The sequence below is a fragment of the Pelodiscus sinensis genome, chromosome 19, assembly GCF_049634645.1.
Source record: "Pelodiscus sinensis isolate JC-2024 chromosome 19, ASM4963464v1, whole genome shotgun sequence".
NCBI lineage: Eukaryota > Metazoa > Chordata > Testudines > Trionychidae > Pelodiscus > Pelodiscus sinensis.
The window spans coordinates 15,200,817-15,218,911 of NC_134729.1; the positions used below are offsets into that span (position 1 = coordinate 15,200,817).

The following is an 18,095-nucleotide window of genomic DNA, read 5'->3' on the forward strand; positions in this document are numbered from 1 at the left end:
CTGCAGTTATTCAAGCACAGGTGAGTAAGGTGGCTGCAAGACTGTGTCTGTTCTGGCAGCCACCACAGAATCCCACCTTGTCTCATATGATTTTTCTACCATGCTGAAGCAAACTTTGTAGAATAATCACCATGCCAGTGTCCCTTATCCCACATATGCCAACAAGATTAAGCTGCCCTCCTTACATCCTACATCCAATAAATTGCCTCCACTAAACAAATTATACCTGGCCCTGGAGCTCTTGCTAGAAAACCAACATATGAATATTAAACATATCTGACAGGTAATTAAGACTCCTCCTTTCCCAGTCTTCAAATGGAGGATACATCATGCCAGGGTTGGCCTCAAGATTACCAACTGATTTAACTAAGTAACACAAGACTGGAAAAAACAGACACATGCGCACACACTCACACATGCATTTGCCCCTGTCCTTAGTGAAAACAAGTTGGCAAGTACCTCAAGGTTTTTAAATCCACCTATTTCTCTGGCAGCCATAATGTTGATGAAAGAGGAAATATTCAAAAAAAAAATCTAAGTGACTTAAGTCCTTTTTTGAAAAGTAACTTAGACATTTGGAAAAAGTTCTCTCTAATCTTTTCCATCCATGGGCAGAATTTTTCCATCCACGGGCAGAATGGTTTTTTTATGTGCACTGAGGTATGTGTGAATATGTGCACCACCAGTAGAAACAAAAGCCTGGCTGTGGGACCTCTGCTTATCAATTGGGCAGCATTTGAATCTCTCCTAAGTGGCTGCACAATTGCACAGCTTATAGGGAACATTGCTTGGGAGCCTAAATCTTATATATGTAGGCTCCTAAGCATCTAAATCACATGGAATTAGGTTGCTAAAGTCACTTAAGATGCTTTTGAAAAATCTTCCCCCAAAAGTTTATGGGTCACAATTGGCTTGTTCAACTTACATGTTCAAAGAGACACTGCGTCTGCTCATGTCTGATGTTATTACAATTATTGTATTGCTGTAGCCGCCAGTGGCCCCAAATGAGTTTGGATTCCCATTGAGCAGGTGCTCTACACACAAATGGAAAGGAGACTGTCCCTTCCTCTGAGACCTTACAATTTAGCAAGAAAACCAAGGTTGAGAGAGCAACCAGAGGGGAAGCAACATGCACAAGGTCACCCAGCAGATGGGTAGCAGGGTTGGGAATGGAACTTAGATCTCCTAACTCCCCATTCAGTGCCCCTTCCCCCATGGACTCCTGAGAGGCTCTGGAGAAAGAGGCAGAGTGAAAATTATGGAAAGTACCAGCAGTTGAAGAGCTAGATTTTCCAAGTGCATTTTAAAGGCCCAATTCCCGATCCCAGTGAAATCACTGGGGAACTAAGTGCCATACATCAAGGATTTGAGCTTAGGTGCCCAATTTAGCAGTGATAATGCAGAAAATTCTATGCACAAAGACAGAAAGTTATTTCTAGGGGCACAATTGCACCATGGGATGCAGCTAAAATATGGGCTTTGTAAAGCCCAGCTGCACAAGATTTAAGGCTGAGAAGTGGTGTGCACCTAATAACTCCCATCTACTTCAGATTTGGGGTTTTATGTCCCATTGCACACGCAACCTACAGCCTGACGTTTAGTCTAGCTGATACATTCTGGGGATGTGTGTGTGGATTTAGCACTAGTGACATGTGCCTGGAAATTGAAGTCCTCTTTCTCCACAAAATGGGTACAGTATGGGCAGGGACCACACAAGACTTCCACAAACTACCCAACCACCATGCCCCAACCCCAGCCTAGAGGTGCCTTAGGGAAAAGGCAGTAAAATCGCTGTAACTCATCTTCTATGGGTGGTTTTTGCAACATGAGCATTTCTTCAGTAAGAACTAGACTGAGATCAAATTCACTTCACATAAAGCACCAAATGGCAATCGTATGGTGGATAGCAATTTCCATTATTGGCTAGGGTGGATTTGAACTGGCAACCACGCAACAAAAGACTCAATGGTTTGCTGCCAACACCCTGAGCAATCCTGGTCCAACTATTTGACGGACACACTTGTGGAGGAAGCGCTGTACAGTTTGGGCAGTACTGGGAGCTGGCTGCTCCTAGCCCTGCCCCTTCTTCCTAAGGCCCCACCTATTCTGGGGGCCCCAGAGCCAGGCTCACCCCACACTGCCCAGAGTCCAGCGAAGTCTATTGCCAGCCCTGGCAACTGCATGATGAGCAACACCTAATCTGATTATGAACATATATGCCCCCTTCTGCTCACACTGCTGGGCATAACATTGGCCTTCTTCCTCCTCTTCCTTCAAACTATCACCCTATTAGCTAGCTCCATAGATCTCAAAGTGCTTTACCAAAGGAAAACCAGTAGCATTATCCTGATTTACTGAGGAAACTGAGGCACTAAGCAGAGAAGCTCATCAATGGCTGGGGGGGCATAGCACCCAAGTCTCTTGGACAGTGCTGTCTTCCAGTGCTTAACAGGACTTTCTAAGCAGAACACCGTGTTTTAAGGAGCGCTGAAACTGACCTCTTGTACTTAAAATGTCTATGCCTGGATCTGGAACATTTCTGTAGGTGGTAGATTCCAGAGCCAGAAGGGGACAATGTGATCCCACAGTCTGATCTCTGCATAACTGGCTAGAGAACTTCCCTAAAATGATTCCTAGAGCAGTATTTTTAGAACAAACATCACATCTTGATTAAAAAATGGAGAATCTGCCATGATGCTGGGTAAACTGTTCATCCTGACCTGCCACAGTCGTAGCGAGGTACTGGATAGAACAATGTCATGCATTCTTCCCCCACCCCCTCTAGTTCCAAACAGACATGAGATTTTGTTGCTTTTCATACTATTGCCTCTTAAAGTGCCTAATTCTCTGAACCAGTATTAAAAAGTCTTTGTAGGGTAAAAGGTCAGCTACAACTCTATTTGTAGGGTAAAAGGTCAGCTGTTCATCTCTCCCTTCATCACCCACAAAACAGGAGTTCACTGGAATTTATATATGCAGATTTGACTGCCTTCTCTTATTTATTTGAACCTCAACATATAGTTCAATCTCTCTCTCTCCAAAAAATAGTGAAAAATATGTGTAAGCAGATCAGACACAGATAAGGGGTTTCTGTTATAGCTGTATGTTGGATAGTGCAAATCACATTGCTGTACAAATGTTTCTCTGCAGTGGTGACTTAATTTGCTTCCTTCACCTTACCCTCTGTTTCCCCACTTCTCCCGCCAGTTCCCTCGTATGTCCCAGTAGACTGCAAGTTTTTACAGTTGGCGTTTTTAAATTAGAGGTAGGGTTGCACCAGCGCTTTCTTCCTCTCATGTCTAGACAGGAGCAGCCCCCAACATCTGGTTAAGTTCAGAACCTACCTCAGGCTCTGTAACCCAAACTTTGCTAGCTCAGGCCCGGTGACTATTTTTAACTTAGGACAAAGGAGATTTTAAAAAGCAGCGATGAAAACATTTTCAAAACATGTTTGCAACCCAATCAGCCCTTTAGTAATTTGATTGGTAGGAAATGGCAAGTGCAAGCAGAGGAACGAAGGTACTGAAGTCACTGGGAGTTTTTCCAAGAGCTTCAGTGGGAGCAGGATTAAGCCCAGATACTAGGGTGCGGGGTACTGTAGCCATGTGTATTACAGAACTTACTAGCAAATGTCCCTACACAGATGATCATATCCCCTTACAGTTGCTCCCTACTTACAACAGGAATAGATCTGGGGTTGCCTGTAGAAACTACGTTAACGCTACTATGCGCCAAACTGGGAGCAATAACTCAGCGATAACCTTTGGAAAGGCTATCCTTGCCATACACACCCAGAGCTCTAGAAGTCCCGGAACATTTTGCCTCAATAGGTGGAGGCAGGGTTCACTCCTAGGATTCAGGAGCCAACTCTCCTTTGGTGGGACTTAAGTCTAGGCCAGGAATGCTAAAGGGAAACTTGACAGAATCAATCTTACATTCCTCACTGGTCAATTATGCAAATATTAGGGAAATGAGAGTCCCATCTTGTCCCTAGAAAGATGTTACCTATTGCAATCTGATTCTTGAGCTACACTCCCAATGCTATCACCAGTAAAACTCCAGCTGCCTTGTATCCCGCTATCTGGTCTCAGAGTATGGTAGATGTGTTTCTAGAGCCTACAGCCTTAGGAAAACAGGCATCTGGAGCAGGGCAGTTCCTCTCCCCATCAGGGATCCCAATTTTCTTATGAAAGGCAGGTAGGCATCTCAGATTCCTAAAACTTCACCTTGGACTTGAGGAAGGAACCACTCTCATTCCCAGGCTGACTCAAGACCAGCATCACAAGCAATATGTATAGAGGTACCAGTGGGGGGTGAATTTCTCAGTAATGTTTCCCACTATTGCTAATGCCAGCACATACCCCACCAGCAGTAGGGCTCATGCAGCTGAAGGCAGTTTTAACAGCATGTCAGCTAACTGTGGTCATGCGTAGGACACGGGATATAGTGTTAAAAATGCTGTTGGCCATGGAAAACTTCACTATACAAGGTTTCTATGCGTTTCTCCCATTCTTGCTACCACTGACTGACACACTGGAGAATCTGCCAGTAAGTGGCCTCACATAGACCAGGCTGTAGTGTGAAAAGAGACATCACGCTGCATTAGATTCACCTCTGAATTTGTCTTGCAAACTTTCTAAGTAAGCCTCTGATTTTCCTAAATTAACCTTTCAACCAGCTAGCTTGACCGAACCTCTTCCTCCCTTTGGATCAAAACTAGCTGGTGGGTGTTACAAACAGATCAGCATTTCAAGTGTGTACAGCAACACTCTGTATTTACCCTTAGCCCACTCACCAGCTATAATCGCAACTGCTAGAAGCTCAAATACCTATAGCAAGAGAGGAACAGAGAGACTAAGACTCTGTAGTCCTGCCGCTAGTTGTTACGGAAGCCCTAGGAAGAGAGTACAACAATGCTTCACATTCCCATCCCCACTAGCCAAATGCTCCCAGAAGGAAATATCAGTCCAAGCTACCAGTACCCATTGCTGTGTGGTACTAATGCTGAAATGTTAAGGAGCCCACAAGATGCTACTAGAGGCATGCTTATTCATAATGCTACTAGACTCAGCTGCCTACAGAACTTACCATCCAAGAGCCTCAAAGCATGTTAGAAAAATTAGTTAGTTAGTTAGTTAGTTAAACCTCCCAACAAGATAGGGGGGAAAACATTACTGAAATGAACAGCCTGAAGCTGCACACAGACGTGTAGGGCAGTAAGTGTGGAATGAGGCATAGGGCTGAACAACAAGGTGGGGCTATCCAGGCTGAGGGCTGGAAGGTGGCCAGCACAGGAGGTTTAACTGCCATGCGGGTATAAAGCCTGGCATGGGATCTTTAATGAGATAAGCAGTCAGGTGGGAGAGCAACCCAGGCTGCCTGACACCCTTCACACCTCCTGTAGTGCCAAGGTCTTCTAGGGCTCTCTGCCTCCTAATCCAGCCTAGCCTTGTCTAGCTAGCAAGATCTGTCTGGCTCACAGCAAAGGGTGGTTGTGATGATCCCCGGCTCGGTTCTAACCACTGCTGCTTTCTCCAGTAGCTGAATGCCATCAGGATTCCAACAGAGGCCAATGACATGTGTGAGACTCAGGCCTCCAGATCTTTGGTTTGCTCAAGGCAAGGGAGTGTTCGGGCATCCATTGCTGCATAATCAATTCCACCGATTTCTTTAACACTCTTCAGCCTGCAAACCTGGGCTCGGGTTGATAGAGCAGTCCTCTCCGACCCACATGCGGAACATGAGCTGAAAGCACGGCTGGCAGGCAGGGCGTTGTTGCCTCCATTGCCCAGAACCACACCATGGCACTGTATTTCTATTCACACGCCCAGGTTTTGACTGTTACTCTTGTCTCTGCCATTTCCTACGTGGGGTCTGGTTCAGTATCTCATGCTTCACAGCCTCTCTCCTTCCCCTCACAGAGACTCCGTCATGAAATCCACCCAGGAAAGCACACAGCAGATGCTATCACTGAAACCTCCATGAGCCCAGTTCTAGAATTCAAGGCCAAAGATTTTCCTCCAACTCCCCTTGCTCGTCCACCTCCCCCAGTGTATATGTGAAAACAGTGCCCAGCTCTTCCCATGGAAATATTGCCACTAATATGCAAATTTATCTCCCATTAACACCAACAAAAAACTGCATCTTGAATAATATCAGGGGAAGTGGAGCAATCTCAGCTACCAAATAGGGTTCTGAGGCATTAATATTCAGACACTAATATGAATATATTACCATTTCATAATAGTATTGACATGAAGGCACTAATTCTTACACTGGAATGAAGGACCTTCCTACTGTGGTGAATTCATCAGTTCTCAGCACAGCAAGAGGAGCTGAAGAGAGTGCTGAATGTGAGCCCAGAAGAAAGGTAAACTGCCCTACTACTGTAAGGATGAATAACTGCCCCACCTCCCACTAATTAATTTGAAGAGCAACAGAAATGATTAGGGGACTGAGGTACATGACTTATGAAGAGAGATTGAGGGAACTGTGCTTATTTAGCCTGCAGTAGGGAAGAGTAAGGGGGACTTTATAAGGGCATTCCAGAGAGGATGGATTCAGGCTGATGGCAGTGGTGACAGGTGGCAGAACAAGGAGCAATGATCTCAAGTTACAGTGGGGGAGGTCTAGGTTGGATATTAGGAAAAACTATTTCACTAGGCAGGTAGTGAAGCACTGGGATGGGTTATCTAGAAAGGAGGTAGAATCTCCATCCTCTGAAGTTTTTAAGGCCAAGCTTGACAAAGTCGTGGCTGGGATGATTTAGCTGGAGTTGGTCCTGCTTTGAGCAGGGGATTGGACTGAGGTATCTTTCCATCCTAATCTTCTATAATTTGACTGATTCTGAGCTATGAAATCTTGGGCACCTAAACTCTTAGCCCAATCTTGCTTTGCAGCTGCAGGTGGTTCCTAGGCTCAATCCTGGGAGATTCTGACTGTTCTCAGTTCTCACTGAAGTTGATGGGAGTGAAGATTCAGCAATTTAAGGCAGGAGCCCTGTTATATGGGGAGGTGAACAACCCACCTTAAGCCATGTGAATTCCACTCACACCCCAAGTTTATGGCAACCTCACAAGTGAGTGTATAAACAATAACACAAAAACAAGTGACAGTGATACATTACACAAGGAAATCAACCAAAACTTGCTATTTGTATAAAACAAAGAAGGAGGAAGAACCAGAAGCCCTGAAAACTACCACAATGATAACCTGAACTCTCAAATGTCTTTCAATGGAAAGACAAATAAAGAGTTAAACATATGGTTACTGTATAGGACCATGACAAAAACATCAAAGTCACAGGTTTTTTTTGGGGGGGGGGGGTTGTTTTTGTTTTTTGGCTACTTGAATCCTGCATTTAGCAGCAAGTTAATGTCACAAGGATTTGGCTAATACCAGCACTGCCACCTCTAATTTCCATATCTCAATGGCAGATCCCTGGAATCTCCTGCCTTTAGCCTGACCTCTGCCAACAAATGCAGACTATATTTAACATGTCGATTGTAATGAAATGTGTGTTTGGATCGTATCCCCACCCCATCCACCTCCTCTCTGTGTTTTAAAGGCTGGTTGCTGTCAGATGGTAACAGGTTTGCTCAGAGAGAGACACGCGCGTGCATGCAGACATACGACAGTTTTATTCTAAAATCCTGACTGAAGACAGAAACAATCCCTGAGCTAAAGTCAGCCATCGCAGCTCCGATTGGCTTCAATGGAAGATGAATCCCTCTTTACACTGGAGCTGAATTTGGCCCTTTGTTTGGACAGATATTTGTCTTCGGTTAATAAAACTTCCTTTTGCCGCCCTTTCCTCTCTTGGGCTTGCAACAATCAGATGTCCCTGGAGGAATGTTGGCATTTGCAACTAGAGGGTGTTTTGCTTTTTAAAGTGATATCCTATATGCAAAACTAGCTGCATCAGAACCAATCTGAGCTCCCCCTCCCTCCAATGAAAATCATCATGCGATTACACCACAAATCATTTTAGGGCATACAGGGGCAGGCTGATTGCTGACAGCTTTAAAGGCATTTACTGTAGGTTCTCAGCAGTTTAGTTTTAAACCTGTCCAGCAATGGGGCTTTTACTGCTTATGCCAGGCCTTTCAATAAATAGATGCTTTAATTTCTCTACTGTCCCTTCAGTGGTGGTGATTATAGTATTCTAAACTTGGAAACATCTACCCGGGGGCCAGGCTTAAGATGGACCTGGATTCAGGACACAGAACTGATACTTCAAAAACAACAAGCTTTTAAAACATCAGATTTAGAAAATAATTATAATTACGGCCTAAACATGCCTACCAAAACTTGTTGGCATGCTAAAGCTTCTAGGATAATCAGAGCTCAGGATGGCCTTTCATCCACTCCAGATACCACTGCAAAGAATAGATTTGTAGTTTATAATCTTTGTTGTGCAGATTTTAAAACTGCAGCATTATTGCCTGGTAGGAGGTTTGGTACCATTGTGCAGGGACTGCTGGTCTTCTACTTTGAAGACCTGCTTCTACATCTGCTTCCGGCCTTAATTTCAATGAGTTTTTGTGATCTCAGCCTAATCTGTCCCGTACATTCGTCCACATAAAAAAACCCAGCAATGCAATTTGTAGTATAGCAAAATACAGAGGGTGCTGCAAATCAAGACTGGCAGAGCAATAAAGAGGGTGGGGGGCTTGGAGAGAAGAGGATGCTGCAGGTTAGAACCAGGGACATCGGATTATTTATGTGACACTGCTTTCCCTGCTTCCTCAATCTGGGGAGCCTGGGACTGGAATAGGGATTTGGCAGGAGGGAACTGGGGTAGATTGGCAGAGCAGGGGGGCAAGGAGAGCCCTGGGTACCTTCCCACATAACCACCACTTGGCTCTATCCAGCACTAGCCTTCCTTTACTTCCAATTCCCTAAATCAAATTGCCACAAATCCAGAAAGGGGAAGTGAGGTGAGCATCCAACTTCTACATTTACCCTATTGTAAAAAGATGACTGTGTATATTATTCACATACACAGAAATATCATTGTCTTGCAGAGCCCCACACATGAGTAATCAGAAGGCTATAATTGCAGACATAAGTTTTACAATACACAGTTTTACTGGTGTATATCGAATTTACTCAAACAGAATTCCCACTATATGCCTGGTGCTGTTTATACCCAGCTATGTATAAAGAGTGTCATTTTTAGCACTATATATACATCGCCAAGCTAGATAACATTTAAAAGCAATAACGTGGCTGTTATTTCTATGTCTTGAGATTTCAGGGATCTTCCACACAACCTCCTGCTTTTTCTTTTTATACTACTATATTCTACAGTAGTGGACCCAAAAGCTACAGCTCATGGAAATGTTACTGCAGCATTTTGGATCAATAATCTTGAAGGGGGGATTAAAAAGAGGTTCATCTCTGAAATCATCCAATGTTTCTCCCTGAATTAACTTGAGTATAAGAGGGAAGGTGGACATTCCTCTTCTTTCAGGGGAGGTCTTTGGGCAGAATAGGACCTAGGGAAAGGAGCAAGATAAAGAAGGCAAGGCATCAGGCCCACAAGGCATTTGAAGAAGTGTTAATGATCTGTCTCAGATTTCCCCATACCCAGGCACAACCCCGTTTCTTTGTGGCTCTCGCCTTTGGCTCCAGCCCAGCCTAGAGCCAGGAGAGTCTAGTAGTCTCCCCCTGGCAGCAAGAGGAGGGTTGAAGCCACCCGGCCCCCTTTGTGAACATTACATATGTAATTCTGTTAAGGGAGGATTAAAAGTTCCCAGGGAGGCTCCTGTCAAAGACTAACTGAATGAAAGGAGCGGCTGAAATCTGCCAGCACCCCAGAAAAGAGAGGAGGTGGAGAGAAGGGGCTGGGGGAGCAGAGGCTCTAGGAGAGGATCAGGGGAAAGAGTTGGGGGGAATGCAAGAGGCTGGAAGGGTGGAGAAGCTGTGGGCAGGAAGAAGGGAGGGTGGAAAAGAACAGGGAGCCATGAGGCTGGGGGGGGGGGGGGGGGTTGGCAGGAAGGAGGGGTGCTCACCCTTGTGCATGCCGGTGTAGCGATCCTTGAGCACGGTTAGCTCATAGATCTTGCCGAATTGCTCGAAGAGGGGCTTGAGGTCCTTCTCCTCCAGATTGCGAGGGATCTGCCCCACGAACAGCTTGATGGCATCCAGGTCCTTCATGCTGTCCGGCTGCGCGGGAGGCTCCGAGCTGCTGCTGCTGCTGCTCATGGGGGAGGCTCTGAGCGGCAGGAGCTGCTGCTGTTGCTGCCTCCTCGCCTCGCCCTCGGTGAGTCTGGCCATTCCCCGCGCCCGGCGCAGGATGCAGGCGGAAGGAGCGGCCGGGGGAGGAAGGAGCAGCTCTCAGCTGGAAAGGGCTCGGCAGCCAGCGGCAGCATCAGGACCACAAAGGGCCGCTCCACAGGGACACCTGCCGGGCGCGGAGCGGAGCTGCAGCCTCCAGGAGCCAGGCATCCTGGGGCGGGGAGGGGCGGGGGCAAGCCTGCCTCGGGCTGCGAACCGTGCCCGCAAGGCGCCCTGTGCAGGAGAGGCAGGGAGCGGGCCCCAGGGGCTGCCATGGCAGCCTGGGACTAGCCTGCAAAACCTGGAGGGGAGGGGGCAGGAACCGTGCTCCAGACCGGGGAAAGGGGGGCAAGGCCGCCTGTGAGGACGAGGCTGCAAATGATGCAGTCAGCGGGATGGGGCTGGGTGCCTGGAACCCGAGCAAGGCATCGAGTGGCTACGTCTTGTCTCCTTCAGACTCAAAAGTATTTGCATCCCCGAGAGAGTCAGTCCTATGCCCCTCCTAGGAGAGAGAAAGGAGGACAACCATCAGCACCCACGCCCTGCAGCCAGGCTCCAGAGTAGAGAACACTCCTGAAGATAAAGTGGGGGGGGAGCATGTCCTGCCTCTCACAAACTGGGGAGCGGCACCCAAGGTACAGCGGCAGGGAACAGAGATCTGTAAACCACAGTCCATTTCATTCCACTCTAGAGAAAGACGGATGGATAGAGCTGGGAAAGAGGTCCAGAAAAACCCATGCACGCTGGGCAAAACAGAGGTGCCAAACCCAACAGTGAGTAGAGGAAAGGCACAATCCAGAACAGGAAGGAGAGTGGTATTGTCAGTCTAGACTTTTGCAGACTCGACAAAAAGGATGCAGTCCAGAAAGAGGATGTAGTCCAGAATGACACAGACTGGAAAATCAGGCTGGGGACAGTGAAGGGTGGGTGGGGATGTAGTGCAATGCTGAGAAGGAGCATAGTCCAGAATCACATCCACTGAACAGGAAAGGGGGTGCTGCCAAAATTGTCTCTGCCGGGCAAGAGAGATGCAATCTAGAAACTATTCGGTGCCTGTTCAGACTGGAAAGAGGAACCACATGCTTCAGGGATTCGGATGGGCCCAGCCCACAATTCTGCAAAATGCCAGAGAACAGTTTACAATGCAACCCATTTCAGATTGGATTGAAGCTCCACAAACCAGAACCATGCAACTTGGAAAATAAGTCCACCTTATGTAATCTATATGCCTGAAGCTTAGGTAAGAAGGACATAAAAAAAAGCAGGAAACCTGGGACAAAAGAGATTCAGCTGCCTCCTTCTGGACAAGTAGGAAACCTGAAGATTTTTTTTCTTTTGTCAGTGGAAAGCAAGCACATGTTGAAAACGTAGGGCCTAATTTCCAGAGCCCCAGATGGAGTCAGTTGGGAGTTGTGGGTGCTCAGCACCGATGAAAAATCATGCCCATACTTTCAATTGTGAGAGGGCTACTGCATCTGGTATTTCTGAGGGTCCTATAACTGTAGTGTCTATGTTCCAGCTTTGGTAATACCGCAGACACCAGCATCTTTTACAAAATAAAGGTCCAATCATGATTTGTGTAGGAGCTGTGAGGTCAGGACTATCTTTCTCCGAATCAGTATCTGAAATTGCATTGTGCAGACCCTCACCCCTCCTCAACGCTACCATAGCACCATTGTCTGTAGGTGAAGAGGCACATCAGGCTAGAAGGGTTATTTACCAAGTCCCTGCCCAATGAAAGAAGCAGGCAGTAATACAGTTATCACACCCTAGGACACAGAGTAGTGTCAGCATGTTATGTTGAGGCTGAAGGGGGCTGTAAGCCAACTTGCTCTACATGATATGGGATATTTCCCTGGGAATAATTGACTCTTTATAAAACTGTACCTTAAATAACTGTACAGTTATTCTGTAATTGTTTTTTCAGTTACAGAATAACTTGGCTACCCCTCTGAAGCTTTATAAAACTGGTCTGTCGCTGCTAGGCCCTGCCCAGCTACACCTGAACAGTTGAATCTGGTATGCTCACCATGTTTAAATAGAGTTTCACTAGCAAGATGAACAATGAGGAGTCCTGTGGCACCTTAAAGACTAAAATGTATTTGGGCATAAGATGGAGCCCATTTTGTCAGATGCATCCAGACCCAGATGTTCCAGCCCATGAAAGCTTATTCCCAAATAAATCTACTAGTCTCTAAGGTGCCACAGGACTCCTCACTATTTTTGCTGAAACAGACTAACACTAGCAAGATGGGTTCCCCTGACCAAAGTAAACAGGGATTTTTTTGTGAACTACCTAGGGGATGCAAATCTACCTTTAGTGTGGCAAATATAGCTGCTAGCCTTGGTGTGCAGCCCGGCACATGTCCTCTGTCCCCTCTGGGGACATGGCGTGGCATTCCTCCCTATTACCTGGGACACAGCCTCATTACCACAGGATAGCACTCATGTATATGGCTTCTGCAGGCCAGCACAGCTCATATCTCCATGCCCATGCATTCCAGCCTGGCATTCTTCCATAGCATTGCCAAAGATAAATGGCTTATCTACTCTCGTTTTGGGAAGGAGGAAAGGAGCCTGATTGTTTTCAACACAAATGGAATGATTTGCAGGGGTGCTGAGCTCCCACTGACTTCGGCAGGGGCTAGAGGTGCAGAAAATATCAGGCCAAAAGCCTCTGCAGGAGTGTGAAGCTGGCACCAAAAAAGCCCTGCTTTGTGGCACTATTAGAAGCTTTCTGTCACCTTCCAGGCCTCTCCTACTGAATCCTGTAGATAAACCAAAGCTGAAATTTGGAGAGGGGAGAAGGGGAGCACATCATCCAACATGTAGCAGACGTGACATCTTCACACGGGGAAACACAGCAGCTTGATCTGCCTGCCCTCCATCACATATGTGTACACACACACACACACACACACACACACACACACCCCTGTCCACTCACACTGAGATACCCTTCCTAAGTGTGAGTGGGATCAAATACCACCATGTCTGATTTTACCCAGAATGCAAGAGGCACAGGCACCCAACCCCTGTAGCAGCCTAGCCTCAGGGCTAATTCAGTGCTGTCAAACCTGCAGCTGCAGGAAGGCCCATCCTACCAGGTAGAGGGTGAGACAGTAGTGTGATATTAAAGACCCAGTTTGGCACAGCATGGGCTGAGAGCCTGGTGAGATAATTACTTGAGTCACCCAGGGGAGCCAGGGTCACCCCCATTAGTTCATTGTTGGCTAGAGCACACTACAGACAGCCCTCTGCTTCTGCTTAGCAGGAAACTTCCATCTACAGTTTCCCTATCTCCTGGCACACATTGCAGGTTTGGCTGTTTTCCTTTCAACCCTGACTCTCCCGCACCACCTGAATCTCCTAACCCCTGACTGGCAGGCATGAGACCCTTGCAGATCAACTGCAGAATTTGCAGCCAGCGTTTTCAATCAAATTGAGCCAGCCCATACCAACATACTTAACCTGACCAGGGCAAAATCTCTCATTGACTTTTAGTAACAGAGCAGCAATCAGGACTGTCTCCATAGAGACACTTTGACTTTGGAAGCCAACATCACCCCTACAAATTAGAGTAAAAATGAAAACCAGACCTCCCACACATATCACTGGCTTCTCTCCACAGTCTTTTGTTGCATATGCTGCCAAAGATCCTCACTCACAAGCCCTGCCACTCATCCCAGTAGTAAAGTCTATTCATAGGGAAATTGTACCAAGTCTTTTGGGGTCATTCTCCCCAAAACTAGAAATATTCCAATCCTCACTGACTGCAGAGTAAGACAGGAATGAGACTATTCCTGGTAAATAATAAAATATAGCAGCTGTCAATTAGTGCACTGAAACAGTTCACAGAATAAGGTGCAGAATTATATGCAAAAAGCAACAGGATTAAGGAATAAATTATAAAAGATAACAGTTACTCTGAGGCTATGTCTAGACTGTAGGCTTCTTTTGAAAGAAGCTTTTCTGGAAGAGATCTTCCGAAAAAAGATCTTCCGAAAGAGAGGGTCCACACTGCCAAAAGCACATCGAAAAAGCGATCTGCTTTTTCAAAAGATAGCGTCCATTCAATGTGGACGCTATCTCACATTTAAACTGTGATTACTATGGACAGAGTGGCCACCAGGGCACCTGTGCTTTTTCCTCTTCTTTCAAAAGAACTCCCTCTTCCCCATCCACACGTGCCTTTTTCCGAAAGAGCTCTTTCGGGAAAAGGCTTCTTCCTCGTAGAACGAGGTTTACCAATATCGGAAAAACTCATCTGTTCTTTTGATTTTTTTTTTGAAAGAACGCAATTGCAGTATGGACGTAAGTGAAGTTTTTTCAGAAAAACAGATGTTTTTCCGAAAAAAACTCTGTAGTGTAGACATAGCCTGAGTACCAGAGGGAGATAGGAAATCAGTAGGCATCTGCCAAGGAGACAAGATATGCTGGTTTTCAAATGAGATTAGAAAGTCAACAAGACAAAGAGATCCAGAAGACTAATGTAGGTTCTTGGAGTAGCAGGGGATAAGTCTCTCACACAAGACAGTGGCAAAATTACAGAGAGGCACAGAAAAGGAGGCTACCACACACATCTGGATGATTATGCACTAAGGAGGAAAGCACGGCTGTGTCTACGCTGGGCCACTTATTCCGGAAAATCAGCCGCTTTTCCGGAATAAGCTGCGAGCTGTCTACACTGGCCCTTGAATTTCTGGAAAAGCAACGATGTTCCACTGTACAAAATCAGCCGCTATTCCGGAAAAACTATTCTGCTCCCGCTTGGGCATAAGCCCTTATTCCAGAGCACTGTTCTGGAAAAGGGCCAGTGTAGACAGCCCAGTAGTCTTTTCCGGAAAAAAGCCCCGATCGCGAAAATGGCAATCGGGGCTCTTTTCCGGAAAAGCGCGTCTACATTGGCCACAGACGCTTTTCTGGAAAAAGGGCTTTTCCGGAAAAGCAGCCTGCCAATGTAGACGCTCCTTTTCCGGAAAAACTGAAAACGGAATAGTATTCCGTTTTAAGCAGTTCTGGAAATTCATGCCAGTGTAGACACAGCCCTCAGGTTCCATCAACTCCCAAAAGGAAAGGCAGCACTTTAAAAAGTTGTTAAAGGAACAAAAACTCCACACAGTGCAAGTGAAAGAGGTTTCACTGCTAATGGAGGGACATTTGCAGATTTGATCCCACATTCTTTTCAACAAGTACCAGCAATACGAGGGTAGGAAAGCATTCAGTTACAGTACTTTTACTTAAAAGTGAGCTTAAGCAGTAGACCTAGAGTCCCTATCCTGAGTCACTGATGTAATTGAGAAAGTGGCGAGGAGTCCTGTGGCACCTTACAGACTAACTGGTTTTTGCCCACGAAAGCTTATGCTCCTACACTTCAGTTAGTCTATAAGGTGCCACAGGACTCCTCGCCGCTTTTGCAGATTCAGACTAACACGGCTACCCCTCTGATACTTGATGTAATTGAGGTTTCTAGATTAAGGTCTAGATTTGTAAAATGTCCTGTATGTTAGAAAAGCCAACAAGCATCCTGCAGCCCCTAAGGACACGAAAGAAAAGAGAGAACATGAAGTGGACATTTGTGATTTTCATGCTGTATAGAGTCTCTACCACAGACAAGAAACTTTGGAAAAGCTTAAAGAAAGTACTAGATCTTTCAAGATAGCCAAATTGTCCCTCTCTCCTCATCCATCAGTTCCCAAGGAAAGAGGAGGCAGGAAGTATGTGGCACTGCTAGCAGAAGACATCCAAAAAGGGTTGTGGTATCTCAAATACCAGCTCATTCATGCAAAACAACTGGATATATTCCAGAGCAAAGGTACTGCAGGAAAATTGATCAAGAACTGACTTCCGCTAATTCAAAATTATTTCGAAATAATGGTTTTGCTGTGTAGACACTCGCATAACAGCTGTTATTCCGAAATAACTTTGCTGTGTAGACACACCCTCTCTGACCACAATAACATTCTTACAGCAGGAAGGGTGCTCTTTTGGTCAGAACACATTTTAAGCAGCAAGAGAGCTAGGTTCTGTTCTTAACTACTACTACTTTGCTGTGAGAGACTTGTATCTTGATTCTCCTTGGGTGTGTCTACACAGCAGGGCTTACCTTGAAATAAGCTATGCAAAATGAGCTACATCAATTGTGCATCTTATTTCAAGTTTTGGTGCTGTCTGCGCAGCACTTATTTTGAAATAGAAAACTCTCCCTCTGACTTTCCTTACTCCTCATAAAATGAGTATTTTGACATTATGTCAAAATAATTACCAGCTGTGAAGATGCGGACTATGTTATTTCAAAATAATGTTGCTGTGTAGACATAGCCCTTCTGTAGCCCAAGGACAACACAGATGCTGTTTTTCATATACCTGGCGTGTGTCTCAAACTCTTTCCTCCTACAGGTCCTTGTTTGTAAAACAGTCATCCTTGGCCTCCAGTTAGCATCTTTTTGCCCTGCCCCAAACACAGGATCTACTCTGAGGCAGAATGCCCTCAGGCCACTTTAACTTGTGCTGAGCCAAATCAGCAGACTAGAGTTAGGGAGGCAGAAAAATGGCATAAAGTCATCTTTCCCCTACCCAGCCTGGACTCTGACCCTTGTGCTGCCGCTTCGAAGTAACACAGCAGAGCATCATCCCCCTGTCCATTTACTGAACAATCCTTGAGGGAAAAAAGCATGTCATTCTGTCAAGTACCTATCACCTGGTGGGTACCAACTCATAAAACTTCTGCAAGTGTTGCACCTCTTCCCCCACACTTTCCTAGTCACCTCCACATTGAATTCATCTGCTGTAGGTAATTCAAAATTACCCAGACTCACTCCAACTGCGAGTCATTTTCTTCTGCCAAAACACTTGCTTTCCTTCTCTACTCTGCGCCTTCTCTGTTCCCTTCCCATCTTTTTCTGGGCAATTTTCCTTTCCCACTCCTCCTCCTTTTCTTTTACCTTTGGCTTCTAACTGAAGAGTGGTTTATGACACTATGTATTAGTGATGGTTGCAGAAGTCAGATTGCAGCGAAACACATGGTGGCTGATGGATATACTGTAAATTAAGTCTGGTACCCACATGCAGGCTCTTGCTTGCTAGAACAGAAAAATGTTGAGTGGGGCTAATATCCAGCTGGAAGAAGAATAGTCCATGAGGTAGGAGGCTAGTTTAGGATTTAGGGGAGCCCGATACAATTCCCTGCTCTACTAGAGACTTTCCTGTGTGTTCTTGAGCAGTCTCTTAGACCCATGTCAGTATCTAGACCCATGTCTCCCACTGAATTCAATTAAAAAAAAAAAACCTTTAAAAAACAAGTAGTCTAGTAGCACCTTAAAGACTAACAAAACCTGTAGATGGGATCATGAGCTTTCGTGGGATACAGATGACATCTGAAGAAGTGGGTTGTGCCCATGAAAGCTCATGATGCCATCTACAGATAACTGTCATTCATGCTAAAATTCGACACTCTACGCGTGGGTCTCAACAAAGACCCCAATTATCTTACCCATTACAAAGATAGCTTCCCCAATTATCACCTCTAATACCATTAGCTCACAGACATTTACCTTCTCCCCCCCCCCCCCCGCATCCCCCTTCTGTTCTGAAATGTGATTTGTCCTTTTCATAGGTGTTCTTTTTTTTAATTGTATCCTTTGGTATATATGGCTGTGACTATTTTCTTCCACTATTTGATCTGAGGAAGTGGGTCTGGCCCACGAAAGCTCATCATCTAATAAACCATCTTGTTAGTCTTTAAAGTGCTACATAGTCCTGTATTTTGTGTCAGCTACAGATTTTGTTAGTCTTTAAGGTGCTACTAGACTATT

General features: G+C 45.7%; 1 protein-coding gene across 5 annotated transcripts in view; it reads right to left on the minus strand.

The window, feature by feature from the left end:
* The window catches only part of CELF5 (CUGBP Elav-like family member 5), an 86,909-nt gene that overhangs the window by 54,326 nt on the left and 14,488 nt on the right, over positions 1 to 18,095 (minus strand). Inside the window, exon 1 of one of the 5 annotated variants that reach the window (XM_014571046.3) lies at positions 10,017 to 10,426. The exons of 3 other annotated variants lie outside the window; for them this stretch is intronic. In XM_014571046.3, coding sequence (XP_014426532.1) covers positions 10,017 to 10,281 — 265 coding nt within the window. In that variant the 5' untranslated portion in view covers positions 10,282 to 10,426. Of the gene's footprint in view, positions 1 to 10,016; positions 10,427 to 18,095 lie in introns of those variants that run through there. One more of the 5 variants, XM_014571047.3, reaches the window with a different exon arrangement.